The 18,367-nt window shown below is 51.3% G+C and overlaps 12 protein-coding genes across 12 annotated transcripts; 7 read left to right on the top strand and 5 right to left on the bottom strand.

Annotated features, from left to right (window-relative positions):
• Window positions 1-370: 370 nt before the first annotated feature.
• On the top strand, window positions 371-941 carry N7532_009415 (MAPEG family protein; the record flags this gene model as incomplete). Its single annotated transcript, XM_056621906.1, has 3 exons — window positions 371-492; window positions 544-667; window positions 726-941. 3 exons carry the CDS (start codon window positions 371-373, stop codon window positions 939-941), a joined length of 462 nt encoding a protein of 153 aa, XP_056472712.1.
• A 90-nt stretch (window positions 942-1,031) lies between these two features.
• N7532_009414 (uncharacterized protein) lies at window positions 1,032-1,832 on the bottom strand (the record flags this gene model as incomplete). The annotated part of the gene is made up of 1 exon (XM_056621905.1): window positions 1,032-1,832. The coding sequence occupies one exon, from the start codon at window positions 1,830-1,832 to the stop codon at window positions 1,032-1,034; it is 801 nt and encodes a 266-aa protein (XP_056472711.1).
• Window positions 1,833-2,635: 803 nt separating this feature from the next.
• On the bottom strand, window positions 2,636-3,297 carry N7532_009413 (FG-GAP repeat domain-containing protein; the record flags this gene model as incomplete). The annotated part of the gene is made up of 2 exons (XM_056621904.1): window positions 2,636-3,197; window positions 3,281-3,297. The coding sequence occupies 2 exons, from the start codon at window positions 3,295-3,297 to the stop codon at window positions 2,636-2,638; spliced, it is 579 nt and encodes a 192-aa protein (XP_056472710.1).
• Window positions 3,298-5,164: 1,867 nt separating this feature from the next.
• Window positions 5,165-6,284, top strand: ramB (bifunctional protein farnesyltransferase/protein geranylgeranyltransferase; the record flags this gene model as incomplete). The annotated part of the gene is made up of 4 exons (XM_056621903.1): window positions 5,165-5,397; window positions 5,466-5,583; window positions 5,623-5,977; window positions 5,998-6,284. 4 exons carry the CDS (start codon window positions 5,165-5,167, stop codon window positions 6,282-6,284), a joined length of 993 nt encoding a protein of 330 aa, XP_056472709.1.
• A 219-nt stretch (window positions 6,285-6,503) lies between these two features.
• Window positions 6,504-7,916, bottom strand: N7532_009411 (putative L-serine dehydratase; the record flags this gene model as incomplete). Its single annotated transcript, XM_056621902.1, has 1 exon — window positions 6,504-7,916. The coding sequence occupies one exon, from the start codon at window positions 7,914-7,916 to the stop codon at window positions 6,504-6,506; it is 1,413 nt and encodes a 470-aa protein (XP_056472708.1).
• A 643-nt stretch (window positions 7,917-8,559) lies between these two features.
• On the bottom strand, window positions 8,560-10,721 carry N7532_009410 (methionine--tRNA ligase MSM1; the record flags this gene model as incomplete). Its single annotated transcript, XM_056621901.1, has 8 exons — window positions 8,560-8,829; window positions 8,925-9,402; window positions 9,453-9,823; window positions 9,879-10,010; window positions 10,067-10,153; window positions 10,225-10,296; window positions 10,351-10,469; window positions 10,529-10,721. 8 exons carry the CDS (start codon window positions 10,719-10,721, stop codon window positions 8,560-8,562), a joined length of 1,722 nt encoding a protein of 573 aa, XP_056472707.1.
• Window positions 10,722-10,992: 271 nt separating this feature from the next.
• Window positions 10,993-11,550, top strand: N7532_009409 (putative nuclear transport factor 2 domain protein; the record flags this gene model as incomplete). The annotated part of the gene is made up of 2 exons (XM_056621900.1): window positions 10,993-11,044; window positions 11,108-11,550. 2 exons carry the CDS (start codon window positions 10,993-10,995, stop codon window positions 11,548-11,550), a joined length of 495 nt encoding a protein of 164 aa, XP_056472706.1.
• Window positions 11,551-11,743: 193 nt separating this feature from the next.
• Window positions 11,744-12,339, bottom strand: N7532_009408 (Ish1 domain-containing protein; the record flags this gene model as incomplete). The annotated part of the gene is made up of 3 exons (XM_056621899.1): window positions 11,744-11,848; window positions 11,951-12,196; window positions 12,304-12,339. 3 exons carry the CDS (start codon window positions 12,337-12,339, stop codon window positions 11,744-11,746), a joined length of 387 nt encoding a protein of 128 aa, XP_056472705.1.
• Window positions 12,340-12,753: 414 nt separating this feature from the next.
• On the top strand, window positions 12,754-13,315 carry N7532_009407 (uncharacterized protein; the record flags this gene model as incomplete). The annotated part of the gene is made up of 3 exons (XM_056621898.1): window positions 12,754-12,821; window positions 12,881-13,070; window positions 13,160-13,315. The coding sequence occupies 3 exons, from the start codon at window positions 12,754-12,756 to the stop codon at window positions 13,313-13,315; spliced, it is 414 nt and encodes a 137-aa protein (XP_056472704.1).
• Window positions 13,316-13,387: 72 nt separating this feature from the next.
• On the top strand, window positions 13,388-13,874 carry N7532_009406 (60S ribosomal protein eL38; the record flags this gene model as incomplete). The annotated part of the gene is made up of 3 exons (XM_056621897.1): window positions 13,388-13,451; window positions 13,544-13,672; window positions 13,825-13,874. The coding sequence occupies 3 exons, from the start codon at window positions 13,388-13,390 to the stop codon at window positions 13,872-13,874; spliced, it is 243 nt and encodes an 80-aa protein (XP_056472703.1).
• Window positions 13,875-14,905: 1,031 nt separating this feature from the next.
• Window positions 14,906-16,591, top strand: N7532_009405 (uncharacterized protein; the record flags this gene model as incomplete). The annotated part of the gene is made up of 1 exon (XM_056621896.1): window positions 14,906-16,591. One exon carries the CDS (start codon window positions 14,906-14,908, stop codon window positions 16,589-16,591), a length of 1,686 nt encoding a protein of 561 aa, XP_056472702.1.
• A 935-nt stretch (window positions 16,592-17,526) lies between these two features.
• Window positions 17,527-18,327, top strand: N7532_009404 (AA9 family lytic polysaccharide monooxygenase; the record flags this gene model as incomplete). The annotated part of the gene is made up of 2 exons (XM_056621895.1): window positions 17,527-17,618; window positions 17,676-18,327. The coding sequence occupies 2 exons, from the start codon at window positions 17,527-17,529 to the stop codon at window positions 18,325-18,327; spliced, it is 744 nt and encodes a 247-aa protein (XP_056472701.1).
• Window positions 18,328-18,367: the final 40 nt, after the last annotated feature.

The raw sequence follows: 18,367 nt of genomic DNA, 5'->3' as shown, positions 1-18,367 counted from the left end.
GAATCTTTCAGGCCGTCGCCGAGACGGGCATAACATCTCGGGGAACAATCCCTGCCAAGAACATAACGTTATGCTCACACTACTACTCCGACCCCCTACGCAGTCACCCTAACGAAATGACCAATACGTCGCCTTCGACCAAAACTGCCTGCGAATAACGAAGTCTTCATGCGGCGAGGGGCCAGAGTGACTTTCTTGTGAGATAAGATCGACATGCAGCCCCCTCCCCCCCGAGAGTCCTATCCGATCCTGGCCCTTACCGTTATGCCCTATTCGCTTATAAGCAGGCCGAATCCATTGCCAGATATCTTCAAAACAAACACAAGACAAATCATAAGCACTCTGTGGAGTCCCACACTTTATTCCAACCATGTCCAGCAACAACTATTCAATCCACTCCATCATCGCGGCCTACGGCCTGGGCATTGCTCCCCACAGTTACTATCTCGTGAAGATGATGGCCAACGCAAAGGACCAATCAAGCAACATCCTGTGAGCCAAGACGGAGACACCCTTACGTACTGCCTATTAACAAATGCCCAGACCACGAGAGAACCTAGCTAATCTGAAAGGCAAAGTCTCAACCCAAGTATGGGATAAGCTCGCCAGAGCCCGAGGAGCACATTTGAATGCCATGGAGGGAATCCCAATGTTTGCCGCGGCAATGGTACGAATCCTTTCTTCCAGGTGACTTTGTCACAATACCCGTCTAATCAATGCGATAGCTCGCAGGAAATCTGGCAAAGCTGCCCGCCAAAGACCTCAATTACTTGGCTTTCGACTACCTGGCCGCACGAGTTCTATACATGGCCGTATACATGGGCGTCAAATCGGAGGCTGCGAGCTATCTTCGTACAGGTATCTGGGCTTGGAGTGTCTCAATCCCGATTTGGACGCTTCTGCGCGCGGGAAAAGCTGTTGAATCTGGAGATCCTCTTTGAGGAACAAATTGTAGATGCATAACAATGGTGGGCTAGAAGATCAGTCCTTCAGAAACAAGTACTCCAATAGCTTTCATCTCTGAACAAATTCTATCCACGTATTACTAGCTTCGCCTTTCCCCGATTCTTCCTAGAACGGTTGCTGCTTTCAACAACAGCCGTATCGAATGCCCACCACCACTTTTCAAAAAGTAGTTGACCGATTTCCCATGTTCCGGGCTCAAACGGATTCTGCCCAGTGACCAAGACCCCTTCTCCACTTTCGTCTTCCATGTCATAGACAAACCGAACAAGTCCCATCGGGTCCTGTGCATTACTCGGTCGCATGTGGACGGGGAGATTGAAAACTTGAATCATTTTATCGCGGGTACTGGGCCAGGGCAGAAGGTCTAGCAGCGGATGGTGGGCAATGAGACGCTGTGTTCTCGTTGGCTGTAGATGCAAAGGTAGCTCATTGGGGTCCATCTGTAAACTGGAGTTTGTGGGCGATGGTCTAGATGTTGATAGACCGGAATCCAGGGATGGTGGCGAGAGTGACGAATCGGAGTCACTGTGATGTAGCCCTTGATAGAAAGGGCTTATTGCTGTCATGTCCCAGATAATATCAGAGACGTTCAGCTGCTGGGCGACTCTCATAGCAGCGTTGAGAAGAGTGAGCGACGGGACTTCAAGAGTATGATCGTCGGGAAATGTGAAGAACGCCGTGTCGTCAGCCTGAAGCTCTTCCGAGATGTTGAAAGTATCACTGCCTTGGAAGCTTGTGAAGCCATTCCCGAACTGCTTATTCAGGTCGCCCAAATTGTGTAGTTCTGTTTCTAGGTCTGCGTCCATGGCTTCAAATGACCAAAGCCGATTTGTGATAGCGTCAGAGACTGCCCATGGCTCGGCCATGTCCAGGCCTGTTGGCTCTTCCACAGAGCTGTCTGTTGATGAACTAGGCAGATCGAAAATGGGCAGAGACAATGTTGAATTTGGTTCGGGATCAGCCAGTAAGTTCGAACTGGAAGTCAGATTCAACTCAGGGTCGCAAGTGGTAGTGACAGGTACGATTCGTGTATTATTAGTTGCCGAACTCTTAGTAGTCTCGTCAACCGTCATTGAATGAAATTGTGTAACTGTAGGGTCTTTTGCGCCAGCCTCGAGCGCTTGCATCCGCTCTCGCTTTCGTCGTCCTGTGCAACCCGATTAGTGCATGGAAGACAAAAAGAAGAAAGACACGATACTGTAACGTCTCTGTGCTAAAACATTCAGCACACGCTTGCGCTCCGCGGCATCTTGGCCGAGTGTAGGAGGCTCTAGGGATTTGGTTGTGGGTTTCCTGACCATCGAGACGCGATGAGTATACCTAGATATAACTGCGACCGTATTCAAGGCACCTGAGGTAGTGGTGGGTATCAAGTATTAGCGACAGGTCATCGAGATGATGTGCTGAGTATGTTGGGGTGAGCCTGCTCGTATTCCTTGGTGGCGGTACGCGGCACGTGCCCGGTGCTATTTCCGGGGACTTTGCAGTAGCATTTGAACCTCAAGCAGTGAACAGAATACTGCCAGTGGCTCCTGGTAGAACGCATAAAATTCCTTCAACATTCAATTTGATAAGTTGATCCTCTCGAGTTTCAAACAGGAATTGCTAACTCGACCTCCCCCCATGTCGCAAGGTATCACCCCCAGCTAACCACCCACCACAGGATACTTTAAGAATCACAAGGCTTCCCGAGCAAGTGGCCCACGGTATTCTCACCAACATTGCCAACCAAATTATCCAGATAATCATCTCCATTGAAGTTGTCAGCTATAACGTCTACTGGCGACATTCCCACGTCGAACGTGACCTGCGTTTGGAAGTCCCACGCTCCATTCCCGAGCAAAACGCTGACGGTATTGCTTACGGCATTTGTGGCCACAATATAAGGATTGCCGTCTTTATCGAAGACTCCCACTGCAACAGAAATTGGTGTTTCCCTGACCCCGAATACGGCCTGAGTCTGAAAGCCCCCTGATCCCGGTCCGAGCGGGACACTCACTGTGTCATTACTGCTGGCCTGCATGTCTTGTTTCGCAGTCACAATATCAATGTGGCCGTCTTTGTTGAAGTCACCCAACGCAATCTCATACGGAATTGAGCCCACGCTGAATGTAATCTGTGATTGGAGTTTCCCTGATCCAGTTCCCAGAAAAACGCTGACCGAGTTATCGCCGCTGTGGCCATCTCTGTTCAAGTCGCCCTCTGCCACCCCAAATGGAACTACGCCAACGCTAAATGTGGTCTTTACGTGGAAGCTTCCTAGTCCAGTCCCTAATAAGAGGCTGACCGTATTGTCGGCATAATTTGTTCTCACCGCATCGAGATTGCCATCCTCGTTAAAGTCGCCCACCGCGACAGCAAACGGACCATTTTCGACCCCAAAATTTAGACTACGCGCAAAAGCTTGCACATAGACAGGTTCCGTTCTGACAGGATGCTCCTGCTGGGCACTAGCAGGACGCTTTCATCAATGATGGTTTTCACATCAGCATAAAGATCTGACTGAGCTCACATTATGCACGCATCTGCCACAGTTGTTTAAATCACTATTAATATTGATGCAAGATCCACTGCAGCAGATGAAGCCTGCTGTGCACTGCGAATTTTGAGGGTGAGTTATTTCACCTTTTTAATAACACGAGACGACGCACGGCTTTCCTGCAAGCGTTACAGTTGTTGACGCTTGAATTCGTATCAACACAGTGGAATGAGCAGCACTGTTCGCCACCTAGATACTGAATGCTCATGGAAAGTCTTGATTAGCAATTGTACCACTTGAAGATTTCGCTAAATCGACTTCTTTGGCAAGAATTCGCCAGTCATGCCGGCTCATGAGTTGCTCCAAGAGATGCAGTCATTTCCAAAATGACTTTTGAAGATATGAATGTGGACACTGGCCTGATCATATGTGGAACTTATACCTCTCCATGGTACAAATGGAATGCATTCAAAGAGCGGATTGGTGTGGATTCCAAGGGCCGAATTGTTTTGATTCACAGATAACGCTACACCACAAGTGTATAGACTTATCAAGGCACCTGTCAAAACGTTAGATGCTATATGAGATCTCAAAAGTATTAAAAGGAAGAAAATTGCAGGAAGATTAAGCAGCAACACATGTCACTTACTGACGATCTCAATGTGACACGTGGAGTCCCACCTAGGATGAGCAGACAATGTACTGAAACTGGCCATCTTCAGAGCATAACAGTAGGCACCGTGGGGTATAGCCTTGAGAACTTAAGGCGATTTTGATGTTTCAAATTCTTTTTGCCTGCATGGAAGGGACTTTTCTTCGATATATATAGAGGATGAATGGGGGTCAGATTTCTGTATTGACCTTGTAAAAGGGCTGTTTTTACATTCCAATCCCCCCTCCTTCTTCTGCCGGCAGAAAATTAAAAATCAATTCACTATTATACATACATCTAATAGAAAGTTCCTCGCATATCAGATGCATGTACGTTATATTCAGAACTCTGTAGGTCCATTTCGCCTCTCTACTGGAACCGCGATACCTTGACGGGTATTCGGAAACCATTGCTAATGTAATATAATTCCAAATGTGATGGGGTATCGTAGCCCTACCAAGGTTACTCAGACACAACCTTGTGCATCGGCAATGGACTTGCAATACGCACAGCACCTGTGAGCTAGCTACTTAGTACTATGATTGATCACCTGTTTCCGGTTGTTTTCTGTTTTGATGAACATGAATATAATTTAGCGTGTCTACTTGCCTTTGATTCTTCTTGGCCGAACCTTCGTGCTTCGTAGAAAACGCCAATATATGATATTTTTGCGTCAGGAAGCTCAGGAACCAATTCATGGGATATCGAATCAACCCTAGAAGCATTCTAACATTTTCAATTGCCTTGTAATTTGTTGGAACGAATCAAATGTCCGGATAAGCTAAAAGATGAATGCTTTTGTTAACATTGTTCCTTCGTTCCTCTGTTTCTGCCTCAGGCCACAACGCGACGCCGCCCCACCTCCACGGTAGCCGCCACCCTCTTTCTCGAACCCAGTCCCCCTCGACTAACAAGATAATTTGCAGAAATTGATTTAACGCCTTTACGCATCCTGCAATCTACACGTGCCAGCACCAACATAAAGTGCTAATCAGCGTCGACTCCCGCGTGTCCGTCCAGGGCTGCCCCGCAGATTTGATACCCGGCACCTTGAAAAGATCTCCAAGATGGATTCAGGAAAATACGCCAATGACCCGGAGTGGGCATCCATCACCCCAATCCCGCTGGATGATGGGTCCGAATCCGGTGCGATGCCGCTGGCAACGATTGCCTATCCCTCCGACTACCTCGAGGCGACGTCGTATTTGCGGGCCGTGATGGCCGCGAATGAGATGTCGGAGCGGGCCTTGAAGTTGACCAAGGACGTGATCTCCATGAATCCCGCACACTACACTGTATGGTATGTATATCTACTATCCGGGCAGCAATTATCCCTCGCAATGAGAGCCAAATCCTAACATACGCCAGGATCTACCGCGCAAAGATCCTCTTCGCGCTGGACAAAGACCTCTTCGAAGAACTGGAGTGGCTAAACGGCGTCTCACTAAAATACCTCAAAAATTACCAAATCTGGTCTGTATCCCAGGTATCCTGCAAATACGAGCCAGCCCACTAATTCCCACAGGCACCACCGCCAAGTCCTCATGGCTTCAAGTGCACACTTCCCCACCCTCCCCCTAAAGAACTAGACTTCCTCATGGAAATGCTCGCCGAAGACTCAAAGAACTACCACGTCTGGACATACCGGCATTGGCTTGTCCGACACTTCGCGTTGTGGGATACGCCCCGCGAAGTCGAAGACATCAACTCCCTCATCAAATTAGACGTCCGCAACAACTCCGCCTGGAATCACCGGTACATGCTGAAGTTTGGACCGCGCCAGGACGCGCCCGACGCGGGCATGGCAAATGCGGGCAATGCGGCATTTTCGACGGGTGAGACGGGCGTTTTGCCCGTTATCGATGAGGACCTTGTTGATGGTGAGTTGAAGTATGCTCAGATGCATATCATCAGGGCGCCGGAGAATCGGAGTCCGTGGTGGTATGCGCGGGGGTGTTCAGGGCTGCTGGACGAGATCTTCGAGAGTGGGAGGAGTTTGCCGGGAAGTTTGTTGTTTCGCCGGATGAGGTGAAGAGTAGTCATGCCATTGAGTGGTTGGCGGATGTTTATTCGCAGGATGGGGAGAAGGGGGCTCGCGCTGTGGAGATGTTGACTCTCCTCGGGGAGAAGTATGATCCTATTCGGAAGAATTATTGGGATTACCGGATTCAGCAGATTGCCGTTTGAGATCTTAGCTAGTGGTTGATATTCAAGATTTGATTAAATGAATCTTCTTTTTTCTAAACACGTGCTGGCCTGTATGCAATAGAAATGAAAAGGTAACAATAGAGCCATGAAGTGCCAAAGCCATGAAGTAAAAAGAGAAAAGGGACTATAGGAGGTATATATCAAACGCGAGGCAAAGCAAAGCCGAAAAAAAGAAATCTTTATAAACATTCATTATAATTAGACCCAACCCTCAGCCAACATACGACGGTATTCACTCGCCATATCGATGGTGACATTACTTCCACCGCAGACGATGATGACAACACGGCTTTGCTCATTCAGGTCCGGCACGAGTTGCTTCAACTTGGAGCTGAACTCGGGGGTCTGCGTCGAGGTGACGTTGACGTCGCCGACGTCCGCCTCCGCCTCGAGGTCAGTCTCGTTATCTGTCGACGAGGACCGGTCATCCCCGTAGCCCTCGTCCCGCTGAGGAACAGCATCAGCAGAGTCCCTCTTCCGCTTCTTGGAGCTTTGGCCTCCAGCCACGGGGCTCGCCGAAACAGCGGTGGCGGCGGTAGTGGCAGTCGCAGCGTCGCCGATGGCCGCCTCGACGCAGACACCGCAGGCGAGCTCGACGAGGAGACGCTCATCGTCAGCGAGACGGAGGACACCTCGGGCGGCTTCGGCGTCTGAGAGGACGGTGCTATGCACCTTGATGCCGGGAGGGGGCGAGACGGCGTATTGGAAGGTGGTTTCCGAGACGCGGATGGCGCCGAGGGAAGTGGCTTGGGAGGTGATCTTGGGGAGGGAGACGAGGGACTTCTTCGCGATGGCAGCAGCGAGAGAGTCGGTTCCGTCTGTTTCGATGGCTAGGAGGTGGACAGGGCTGGGGTTGGTGGTGGCAGTGTGGTGGTGGGAGTCAGAGTTAGAGACGTCCATGTAGCAGTGACCAGTGGCGGACTGGCCGTTTGCCTTCTGGGACCGACGCTTCTCAAGGCCCATGACCAGGCCGTTCAGAAGGCCGCCGCCGCCGACACTGCACAGAATGGCGTCCAAGGGAAGTGCCCGCCCGCGGTAAACTTCCTCCTCCTCGGTATTGGCAGCAGCGGGAAGCTGCTTCTCCAGCTCATCGACGATCGTGCTGTTTCCCTCCCAGATAGGCTCGTTGTCGAATGGGTGAAGGGCAATGTTGGCCACTTCCTTGTCTTCCTCCGAGCGTTGCTTCATAATAACTTCCTTCATATAAGAGCCGGCTTCGAAGAAGTTGTCACCGTGACGGATCACATCCGCAGCGCCGGCGGCCTTCAATTTCTCAACCATCAAGGGCTTGGTAGATAGAGGTACCACGACGGTGCAGGGGTAACCCAGGCTGCGGGCAGCACAGACAGCTGCCAGTCCGGCATTTCCACCGGATGAGGCGTAGAAGTGAACACGGCGGTTGAAGTATTCGGGTTTGCGGAGATGAGAAAGGATCTGGTTGCCCATAGCACGAGACTTGAAGGAGCCACTGGGCTGGACATTCTCCAACTTCAGGAAAATCCGGCAGCCAGCCGCCCGCGAAAGGGCAGCGGACTCGACGAGGGGAGTCTCAATCCAGGGCGTCTTGAAGGTCGGCTTGTAGTCGTCGGCGGAAGGCATGATGCTCCCCATGGTGTTGAAAATTGGGGGATGCGAGAAAACTCGTTTATCGGATTTCGATCGAGAGGAGGGGCAATCCCACAGTGTCAAATATAATGACAGGCGTCCTAAAATAGGACAAATGTTTTGGATGCGATAGGAGTCGTTACACGAGCTGTCCGGGGAAGTATAGCAGGGCCCAAAGAAAAGAAAAAACGATAGGAAGAGAGAATAGCGCGAGGCGAGAGATAACGGTTCATGTACTAAAAGTGGTTCAGCATAGACGACCCTGTAGTATACAAATAATGCGACATGTTTTGATATACAAAAGCCAGCCCTAGATCCCCAGCGTGGTTTTCCGACGGGAAACGGGGGAGTTTCCCGTCCGGCGCCAGAACTAGAGGACACATCCACGGTTCTGGCCCATTCTTTCCCGCCGATAACCTTGCGGGCGGCCCCAATCACGGACCCATCAGTGATGACATACGGGCAGCATGACCGGCGTGTTCAACCTGGAACGTGGGGAGGACCCGGGAAATCTTCTCAATGGAGTTGTTGCGCCTAGGCGGAGACCATGCAAATCTTTATTCAGACGGGGCCTCCCGCCACGCGTGATTGGCCTCCGATAGGTTCTTCTTATCAAATCGAAAGCTCCCAGTGAGGTCTCCGAATTTTTCTAGTCCTCAGTGAGGAGGGGGAGGAAAAGATAGCCTTTCTGGACATCTTGACCGTAGTCCGGGTCCGAGCCGTAGACCGCCGCCGCATAGGACCGCCTCGACGGGTTCGAGGTATCTACGCGAAGAAGCTCAAGCAGTTCCTGCGCCTTGCCCGGCATGAACGGTTGGAGGAGGATGCCTGCGATGCGAAGCGATTCCGCCACGTTGTAGAGGGTCCATCGGGGGTCCGGTGTTTTCCACGGCTCCGCCGCGTGGAAGTACTTGTTGGTCTGATCGGGGCAAAAAAATCAAGGGTTACTACTTCGTTCCGACGGGACTGGAAAGTGGAAATGGGGGAAAAGATGCGGGGGCAGTTGCTCCATACCTTCTCAATAATGCTCATAATTTCCTGCAACGCGGCACGCGGGTTGAGCCCGGTCATCTGTTCGGCAACCCTCGGGGGCGTTGTGACCAGCATGATCTGGTGGTCTACGTCTGCTGGAGTCGGGGCCGGCATCTTGTTCGATGTGGCGTCTTGAATATACGAGCCCAGCTTGCCCCGGGCACACCCAATGGTGCGGCTGGCGAGGTTGCCGATGCCCCCTTGCAGCCATTTCTTGTAATCACGAGTGATGAAGGAATTGTCATAGTCGGCGTCGTCCGCGAGACCGCCCTGGTAGGCCAGGAAGAAGCGCATGCCATCGACGCCGAATCGGTCGATCGCGAAGAACGGGTTCACCACATTGCCCGTAGATTTCGACATTTTCTCGCGATTCATTGTCCAGTGCCCGTGCACGAGGACGTTCCGGGGCAAAGGAAGGTCCAGAGCCATCAAGAATGCAGGCCAATAGACGCAGTGAAACCTAATTGGTGATTAGCTGCAGGCAGGGATCTGTTAGGTCAAAGCGTGCACCTACCGAACGATATCCTTTCCGACAACGTGAACGTTTGCAGGCCAGATAGAGGTCTTCTCTTGCCCGGGGGGAAAGGGTATCCTGCTCGAGTCAGATAATTGACGAGCGCATCCAACCACACATAGATGGTCTGCGTATCGTCGCCGGGAACCGGAATGCCCCAGGTCAGGCGTTCCGCCGGTCGAGATACTGATAAGTCTTGCAACCCGGAAGAAACCGACTGGATGACGGCGTTTGCATATGTTGAAGGGGTGATGAAGGAATCCGGTCTCTTGTATAGTTCGAGCAGGCGGTCCTGGAATGCTGAAAGACGGAAGTGGTAGTTGGTTTCAGAGGACCATTCAACCTCTTTTCCAGTTTCAATCGAGACCTGTCAAAGTGAGCAACTGGTTATACCCGACACCATGCATCATATCACCACTTACCATACGTTTTCTACCTGTTGACGGATCCAGGGAGTTTTGCACCTGCGTTTGCGGGTAGAATGTCTCGTCGCTGACCGAATACCACCCCTCGTGCTTGGAGGTGTAGATATATCCCCGATGTTCCAGCATTTCCTGTCGCTCGTCAGATCTGTCGCAATATCACAAAGTAGTTGGATCGTGCTACTCACCCAAAAATATTGAACGGCCTGGCGGTGTTCCGGGTCGGTTGTTCGAATGAAATGATCATGGTCGAGGTTGGCAGCCTTTGCCAAAGCCTTTACAACTCAAAGAAAATCAGTATTTATTCCAGACTGAGACTGAAGAGTCCGGTCGGGGGGTTGCGCACCTCGAAGGTTCGGCAATTCATGTCGCAAAAGGCCTGGGTGTCCATTCCAGCCTCGAGGGCTGCTTGTTGAATCTGACGCCGCCTGTTAGCCGTCGAGACCTCTCGTATATGATCCTTCCTTCATACCTTCATTCCGTGTTCGTCAGTGCCGGTCAATAATTGGGCGTCGCTGTCACCAAGGAGGACCTGCCAGCGTTTCAGGATGTCGGCGATGACCATGGTATACAAATGACCAACATGCGGCGCTATCAGAAGGCAACGTAAGGCTTGAGGTTTGCGGTTGGGATTGTCGGATATTGCTTACCGGCATTGACGTAGAAGATTGGTGTTGTGACATAGTACGGCTTCTTGAACGTACTCGTCGCTGTCGCGACTCCGCGCCGGAGAGGTAGAGGCCGGAAGCTTGCAGTCCTGCAAGACGAGCATGTCCACGGTATCCGGTCGCCCAATAGCTGGGCGGCTCTCGAGAAAGACCGCAGGGGTGTTCTGGAGGCCATTGTGGTGGTTGTGGAGGAAAGAAAGGAAGTCGCATGTTCTCCGGCATCGCGATCGCCGGATGGTCCAAGCTCCCGCGGCCGCTCCGTCATTTTCTTTTTGTCCCCGCGGGACCTCTGCTTTTTTTCATTCTTTTGCAACTCTACCCAACTTCAACAAATCTCCAACGTCCTTCTTGCGACCGTTTTACATTTTCACTCCTTCACCTTTGCCGACCTACCAAATACCAGTACAACAACCGACTTCCACTAACCCTGTCAACGACCCGTCGCGATGACCAACGACCTCGTGATGGACGACACCTTGACCAAAGTGTCAACGGAAGGTAAGCATAAATGACCAATTTATAAAATCTATTCTTTTACGGAACTGAGCCATGTCCGTCAAGCGGCCTCCGATTTGGTCAAATCCTTCTACGTCGCACTTCAATCCAACCGCCAGTCGATCGCAACCTATTACTCTGCGACTCCCACCACGATCCTATTCAATGGCAACCAAGTCGCAGACGGTCCTGCAGTCCAGGAAATTTTCGTGAATCAGATGCCTACCGCCAAGTACGAGGTCCAGTCTTATGACGCCCAGATCATCAACCGCGCGTATCCCACCCCGACTGCCGATGGCGGTACCAAGCCCACCTCCGAGATGGGTATCAAGGACATGTCGCTTCTGGTTCTTGTCAGCGGATTTGTCACGTACGGCGATGGCCCCGACCTTCCGCAGCGCGCGTTCAGCGAGAGTTTCGTCATGATCCCGAACCCCACCGCGTCGGACCGGGGCAAGCACCGCAAGGACTGGCTCATCCAAAGCCACAACTTCCGCTTGGTTGTCTGAAGTCCATCTACAACTTTGCATTGCACTACGACATGTCCCACTACAAATACGGAAATTTAGACACGGAACAATCACGATTTCGAACATGAGATGAGGAAACCCCCGTTGAAGAAATCTTCGATGAATAATGCACAACATGGGCAAATCGGAAAAAATCTCGGCAACAACCTGGCAAAAACCTGGCAGTCCACAATCACTTCGTCGCTGCTGACTGAGAAGTGCGCGGAATCCGCATGTTCGCTTTGACCCTTTCCAGCAAGTCCTCGCGCGTCGCATTTTCACTAGGCAACAATGCCCTCTATGATAGACCTTTTGTTAGTCTGTGTTTTTCCCATTTGACCGTGCCTACGTTCGTGCCCACGGTTCCCTGGATGATCAAGCGAAAGGACAGAAAACATACCGCGCGCAGCCATCGCCGCAGTTCATCCTCAGTCCAGTTTTCGGGATCTTTTGTCATCAGAATGCATTCGATCACACATCTCCTTTTCTTGTAAAGAGAGTACTTGAATTCGGATAATAACTTACTGCCAGTTGGGTCTTCTTCGGCGGGAAAGACATCGGTTCCCCAAATAGACCAGGCAGCAACCGCGGTCACCATACCTGCGAAGCCTGGCGTTGGATGTGTTAGATATTTGCTGCCATCAATCTACACGCTTGTGTTGGCTAGTTTGTGAAATTCAGTACCCAGTAAGAGATTCTAGACACTGTTAGCTCTTGGGTAGACTGTAGTCGTTGACTGGGTGGGTCACGTACCTTGGAATTCAGAGCTCGATCCAGCTGCGTAGGCATCTCTGCGACATAAGACTATGCAACAACCAGCAAGTCTCAAATAATGTTTGAGGTAACCAAGCAGTAACGATAGGTGAGTATTTGCCAGATAGTCGTCAGACGATGCGGGAAGCAGGCAGCTTCGGACACTTCGACACTCCGGCATAGTCGGCACCGCCACCTCCACGCCACATCCGCGGCTGCCTGTCGATCCGATCTATGCAACCGTCGCCCTTGCCGGAAATTCTGGAGAGAAGATGAACTCCAACACTTGTGAAGTCGTCGTGGAATTCCTTCGTTTAACTTCTCCACACCTCGAGTCTCTGGTTTCGGGCTCGAGACACATCTCTGAGTCCTCTACGATCGTTACAGCATTCTATATTCATGTGATTCGAGTTCTGCCTACATGGGTCCATGGCTTCGACACTCAGGATGATGGACGCCGTCCTCTTCCTCACCTCCGTGACATTTGTGATCGCAGTGGGCAGCGCGATCATCCAGGGGTAAGTCTGATACAGTTTCGCATTGTAATGCTTCTGGGCCATGCCACTGATACGTCCAGGGTCACCTTTTGGAAGCACTATCGCATTCGCGTGAAGATCTCAAACAAGACGCCTTCGATCCATAGCCGAGAACTAGAAGAGCTTGCACCCGACACAATCCCGACTGATTGCCAATCCATCACGGGTAGCATACTCGCGACAAGACACCGTCCTGGGAAATCGCCGCTGCCCGGAATACAACGACCGCCGGTGGGCGTCGTCGTATATCACGAGCCCGGTGTCGATGCAGCCTGTGCCTAATGCTCCGTACGCCAACCTGCCCAACTACCCCCTCGCAGCAAGCACCTATCAATCTCAACCACCCCTTCAGTTTCTTCGGCGCAACGATTCACGAGCCGCCTGAGCGCGCAACGGCATCGCCGCCAACTCCCGCGACGGTCAGCCACGACGCCACAGCACGTGACCGCCAGGGCTTCGCAGAGGCCAAACCCTAAAGCTATCCACACAGTTGGACTTACGGGTGTCGTCAGTGCTTCTTTCACCACATCACCGCAAATACCGCCATCATGCCTTCCGAAGTCTCCGATATCAAGCAGTTCATCGAGATCTGCCGCCGCAAGGACGCCTCCTGTACGTGATCCCCGATTTTTCCGGGCGGAGAACCCGTGTAGGAGGACGGGGAGGTCTCGGGAGACTAACCGCTGACGAAATATGTCTTTTAGCTGCCCGCATCAAGCGCAACCGCAAGTCCCAGCAGATCAAGTTCAAGGTCCGCTGCCACCGCAACCTGTACACCCTGGTCCTCAAGGACTCCGACAAGGCCGACAAGCTCAAGCAGTCCCTGCCTCCCGGTACGTCATCCCCACAAAATATGTCCTTTCCCCGCGATTCCTCGTGTCATCTCCAATGTCACCGTTGGAGCTCCCGACGGTGCAATTGAATCACCATACCACACAACTATCTTGGTTTCAGCTTCCGCTAACGTATCTCTTCCGCCGAACAGCTCTGAAGGTCGTCGACGTCTCCAAGGGCGACAAGAAGAAGTCTCTGTAAATGCATTCATAAATATGAAATGAACGGAGGCTCGGAGTGCGGCGCAATTGGTTTTGATGTATGCAAGGCCAACTGTTGGAGGTACACCTAGGTTTATCTGGACATCTCTGCGAGCCGGCACAGGGATGACGGGGCTTATTGCGCTTCCCTGCGTCTGTCAACCGCTAGGGTGAACATTCTATCGATTCAGGCGACTCGCTTTCGGACGCACTCGAGGAAACGCTTTGTCGGAGCTTTTCAATTTTTTTAAACAATTAAAAAAACAGTTGAAATATCCTTAATTGGATTCTTTCCTGGCTCGCATTACCGACGCTTTTTCCTTTCCATAACCAGCGCATGTCAATTGCTGTCTCATCGCGCCCCGATCGTAGACGTAGATCGCCAGTCTTCGTCTGTGCGACTTAGAAGGATCCTCGACAGGGAACTAGTATAGCACCTCGGTCTTGACAATGCAATTTTTTTCCCAACGCCCGGCCCTGGGCAGATGCACAGGACACTATGCATATAAAACTACGACATACCTGGTTGGCTAGGATTCATAGTGAACAATGTCCCTGTGTGACTTGGTTTCAAATCAAGAGAAACATGCTGTGGCTTTGCTAGGGAAACAAAGGAGAGCGAGCGAGGAGGTCCTTCGAAGCCCTTTGAGCTGATAATGAATTTTTCAAGACAAAGTATTCGACAATGAACGGTTTCAAGTCACTGATCAACTCTTTGATTTGCAAATTATGAGATACACAAGTGAATTATTGTTGCTGTTCAAATGAATGCGAAAGAGACATTCTTTTACCATTCGTTCAAGTGAGGGACTCGTGCTCGATACCCACCTTTTAAAAGCTACTCGATTGCCATCGAAGCTCTCAGAGGTTCGCACATCACCCATCTTCTCTCACTTATCCCTCACCTATCTCTCGCCCATCTCTCACCCATATACTCTCATAAAGCTTCCCTTTCACGCATCTTCCATAGCTCGTATGCATTCTAACCCAAACTTCACCTTTTACCACCACCACGACGATTTTCTCAACGTTATGGACGTTGACAACCAAGGCGTCGAACCCATGGACCTTGCTCCGGATTACAACATTGCTCCTCAGAGTGTCAATTATAGTGTTATTGAACGAATTTACAATCTGTACTCAGCCGACAACGGTCGCAGCGTCAGTCCTACAAGCTCAATGGAGGTGGAGTCCAGCTGCAGCGACCACGAGGAATCCAGCTTGTTGCCCGAATTTGATGATCGCTTCCATGCTGCCACGCCTGCTTCCAGCTGTTCATCGTCATATCGATCAGCCTCACCATATCCCCTGTTCACGACATGGCTCCCAAGTAACTTAAATAAACTGCCTCTTGAGCTCGTCTATGATCTTTTCGACGAAGTACTCATTGGAAACACTTCCAGACTAACACACAAAGGCTTCCATGGCCTCCTTAGACTCCGCCTAGCAAACAAACACACGAAGGCAATGGTAAGTTCCTACATGAGACGCGAATCGGTATTGAGATATTTCCGACAACAGCTTCAGGACTGGAATGACAATCGGTGTGTCAGATGGTACCAAACTCATTCCGAAGCTAAAGTTCGCTTGCTGAACTCCGCGAACACCCGCAACCCCGATGGAGAAGGTGATGTGATCACAGAGGTAATTGCCGACGACTGTCTCGAGTGCTATGAATCACTTTGCAAGCATATGCCCGGTCTATCCCGGGCCTATGCCGGATGCAACGAGGACGGGTTGACATTTATCTCCCTTGCTGTACGCTCTAGTTCCTACCGCATCTTCGAACATCTTTTCGTGCAACGCGATTTTTCAATCTCTTATGTTCTCTCAGCTATCGCTCTCATTTCTTCAGCCGACTGTCGCAGGCCAAGCTGTACAGGACTGGGCATGCTGGCCTACCAACAAGATCCAGAATTCGCCGAAAAGGTCCTCAACCTCGTAGGGCCTCATATGATGACCATCCGAGATGTATTGCACGATGACAGTGTACCCTTTCGCACAGCCTTGTTCTCTAGGGAGAAGGCTCTACTTTGCAAGTATGTCACTGTCCCCACCGCAGAATGGCTAACCAAGCTAGGAATTCGGCTTTGGAAAACCCACGACGGCGACGATTCTCCATGGCACGCTGCAGTTCACAATGGACCGGAATTCCTTGAGTACTTGTATAAGCACAACCCCAAGGGAATCGCCTGTCGGAATCGTGATGGCGCCCTCCCTATTCACCACTCAATGTGGGTGAACCGTCTCGACTCTTTCATATGGTTCCTTTCAAAAGGCCAGGGAATGACCGTCGACGAATGGGGGGTGGACGAGACTGGCCTTATTGCTGCATATCTTTCTTCACCTGAAAGTGAGATTATGCTCGAGGAGCTTCTTCCTTGTCCCGAACCCCATGAGCATAATTTCTATATCACGGGGGTGTTTTTCCGATCCATTGCTATGGGTCTCAGGGATGAAGTTCGTACAAGGGCCGTTTCTTCGAATATGGGTTATGGCGAGTTTCTAAAATTTCGAGAAGAGCATGAGCAGCGGGCTATTCGTAAGTGCATTGCCGTCTCCAATGTCTTCTTCCACATTGGGTATTCGGTGGGCTACTACCTGGACATGGGCAAGAAGGCACATGGACATGCTGTTGATACGGCCAAACAGTGGCATTTTGGAGAGCTGGAACGGGCCATTAAATGGTATCATGGCATTATTAATTTATGCGAGTAGTCTTCTTTCTATTAGTCAATCCACCAATACAGGGCTATTCAAACATCCTTCTGGTACCATTGTGAGTGGATGTCTGCATATTATCTCGTAGAACGTGAGAGTTATCTTCAATTCAGCATATACAAGTGAGAATAGAGAGTATGGAGTCAGAATTCGAAACATATGATGTCTCACTCTTATTCAGAAGGCCCGGAACCAGGCATTCAACAGGTTTTGTCTTCTGATTTGTCTTCTGAAAGGCCTCTAGATTAAGGGTGTTGAATCGATAGACCACCCATTGGCCCCAGCTTGTTTGTTGAACCGACACCACTGCCACTGTGGGAAACAGTACCGTGATATGCCCAGGCCTCCTCGAATCAGAAGGCAGACCCATGTTGATCATTGCTCTCCAGGCCACGGCAATGGAGCTCTTCTCTACACCTCCGGCTGGCTTGGCATGTCGCATCACTCTTGGCCTTCCCGCCCGATTCGGCGACACTCTGACTTTGACTTTATCCAAACAGCGTTGGGCCGTTTCCCCGGATTATCAACGTGGATTGTCGGGTTCAGCCGCCTGCGACATCCATGACTTTTTGCGATGTGCACATACTTGTTTTTCCCTTGTGATCTTTTCCTTCGGCATATGCCCTGACAGGGTTTCACCTGATTCTACGCAGGGACCATCTGCAGAACCCGGATATTGTGGACCGCCCCACAGCTGCCAGGAAGTATGAAACACTTGGCTGGTTGGAAACAAATAGCCGAGACTACTCCGGATAATGTGCTTGAGACTAATCCAGTATCAGAACGGAGCTTGTCAGGGGAAATGGGTTGACATTGAGACATGACGATGGGTCCTGTCGATGGATAGAATAGTATAAAATGGTCCTGGTTCGCAGCTTCCATCTGATCAATTCGACCACTTCGCATCCTCAGCACAAAAGGATTTCACGACAATGGCTTTCTCCAAAATTGCCGCTCTCCTGGCATCGGCCACCATGGTCGCCGGCCACGGCTATGTCTCGAGCATTGTCGCCAACGGCCAGAAGTATGTCTCGACTCTTCTGTCTTTGATATTCTCCCTCTCATGCTCATGACTCTCCAGCTACACCGGCTACCTCGTCGACCAGTACTCCTACCAGGACGACCCACCCAAGAGCGTCGGCTGGTCGACCACCGCCACCGACCTGGGCTTCGAGGAACCCTCCGAGTACTCCGACCCGAACATCATCTGCCACCGCAACGGCAAGAATGGCCAGCTCTCTGCCGAAGTCAAGGCCGGCTCGGACGTGGAGATCCAGTGGACTGAGTGGCCGGAGTCGCACCACGGCCCTGTCATCACCTACCTCGCGTCCTGTGACGGCGACTGCAGCACGGTCGACAAGACGAAGCTGGAGTTCTTCAAGATCGACGCCGTTGGTCTCGTTGATGGCAGCAATGTGCCCGGCACCTGGGCAACGGACAAGCTCATCAATGCTGGAAACCGCTGGACGGTGACCATCCCCTCCTCCATTTCTGCGGGCAACTATGTCATGCGCCACGAGATCATCGCTCTTCACTCTGCTGGCCAGGAAAATGGCGCTCAGAACTACCCCCAGTGCCTGAACCTGAAGGTCACTGGTGGTGGCAGCGATGAGCCTGAGGGTACTCTCGGCGAGAAGCTATACACAAAGTCCGACAAGGGTATCCTGGTCAACATCTACACTACCTTGTCGAACTATGTCATGCCTGGACCGGCTCTGTACAGCAGCAACTAAGAGCCTTCTCCGTGAGAAGTTCCTAGATAGCCGCGTGTAT

The sequence above is a fragment of the Penicillium argentinense genome, assembly GCF_028826775.1.
Source record: "Penicillium argentinense strain IBT 30761 chromosome Unknown utg000009l_segment0_segment0, whole genome shotgun sequence".
Classification (NCBI taxonomy): Eukaryota; Fungi; Ascomycota; class Eurotiomycetes; order Eurotiales; family Aspergillaceae; genus Penicillium; species Penicillium argentinense.
The sequence above is the reverse complement of the archived record's forward strand: the minus strand, read 5'-3'. Positions and strand labels throughout refer to the sequence as shown.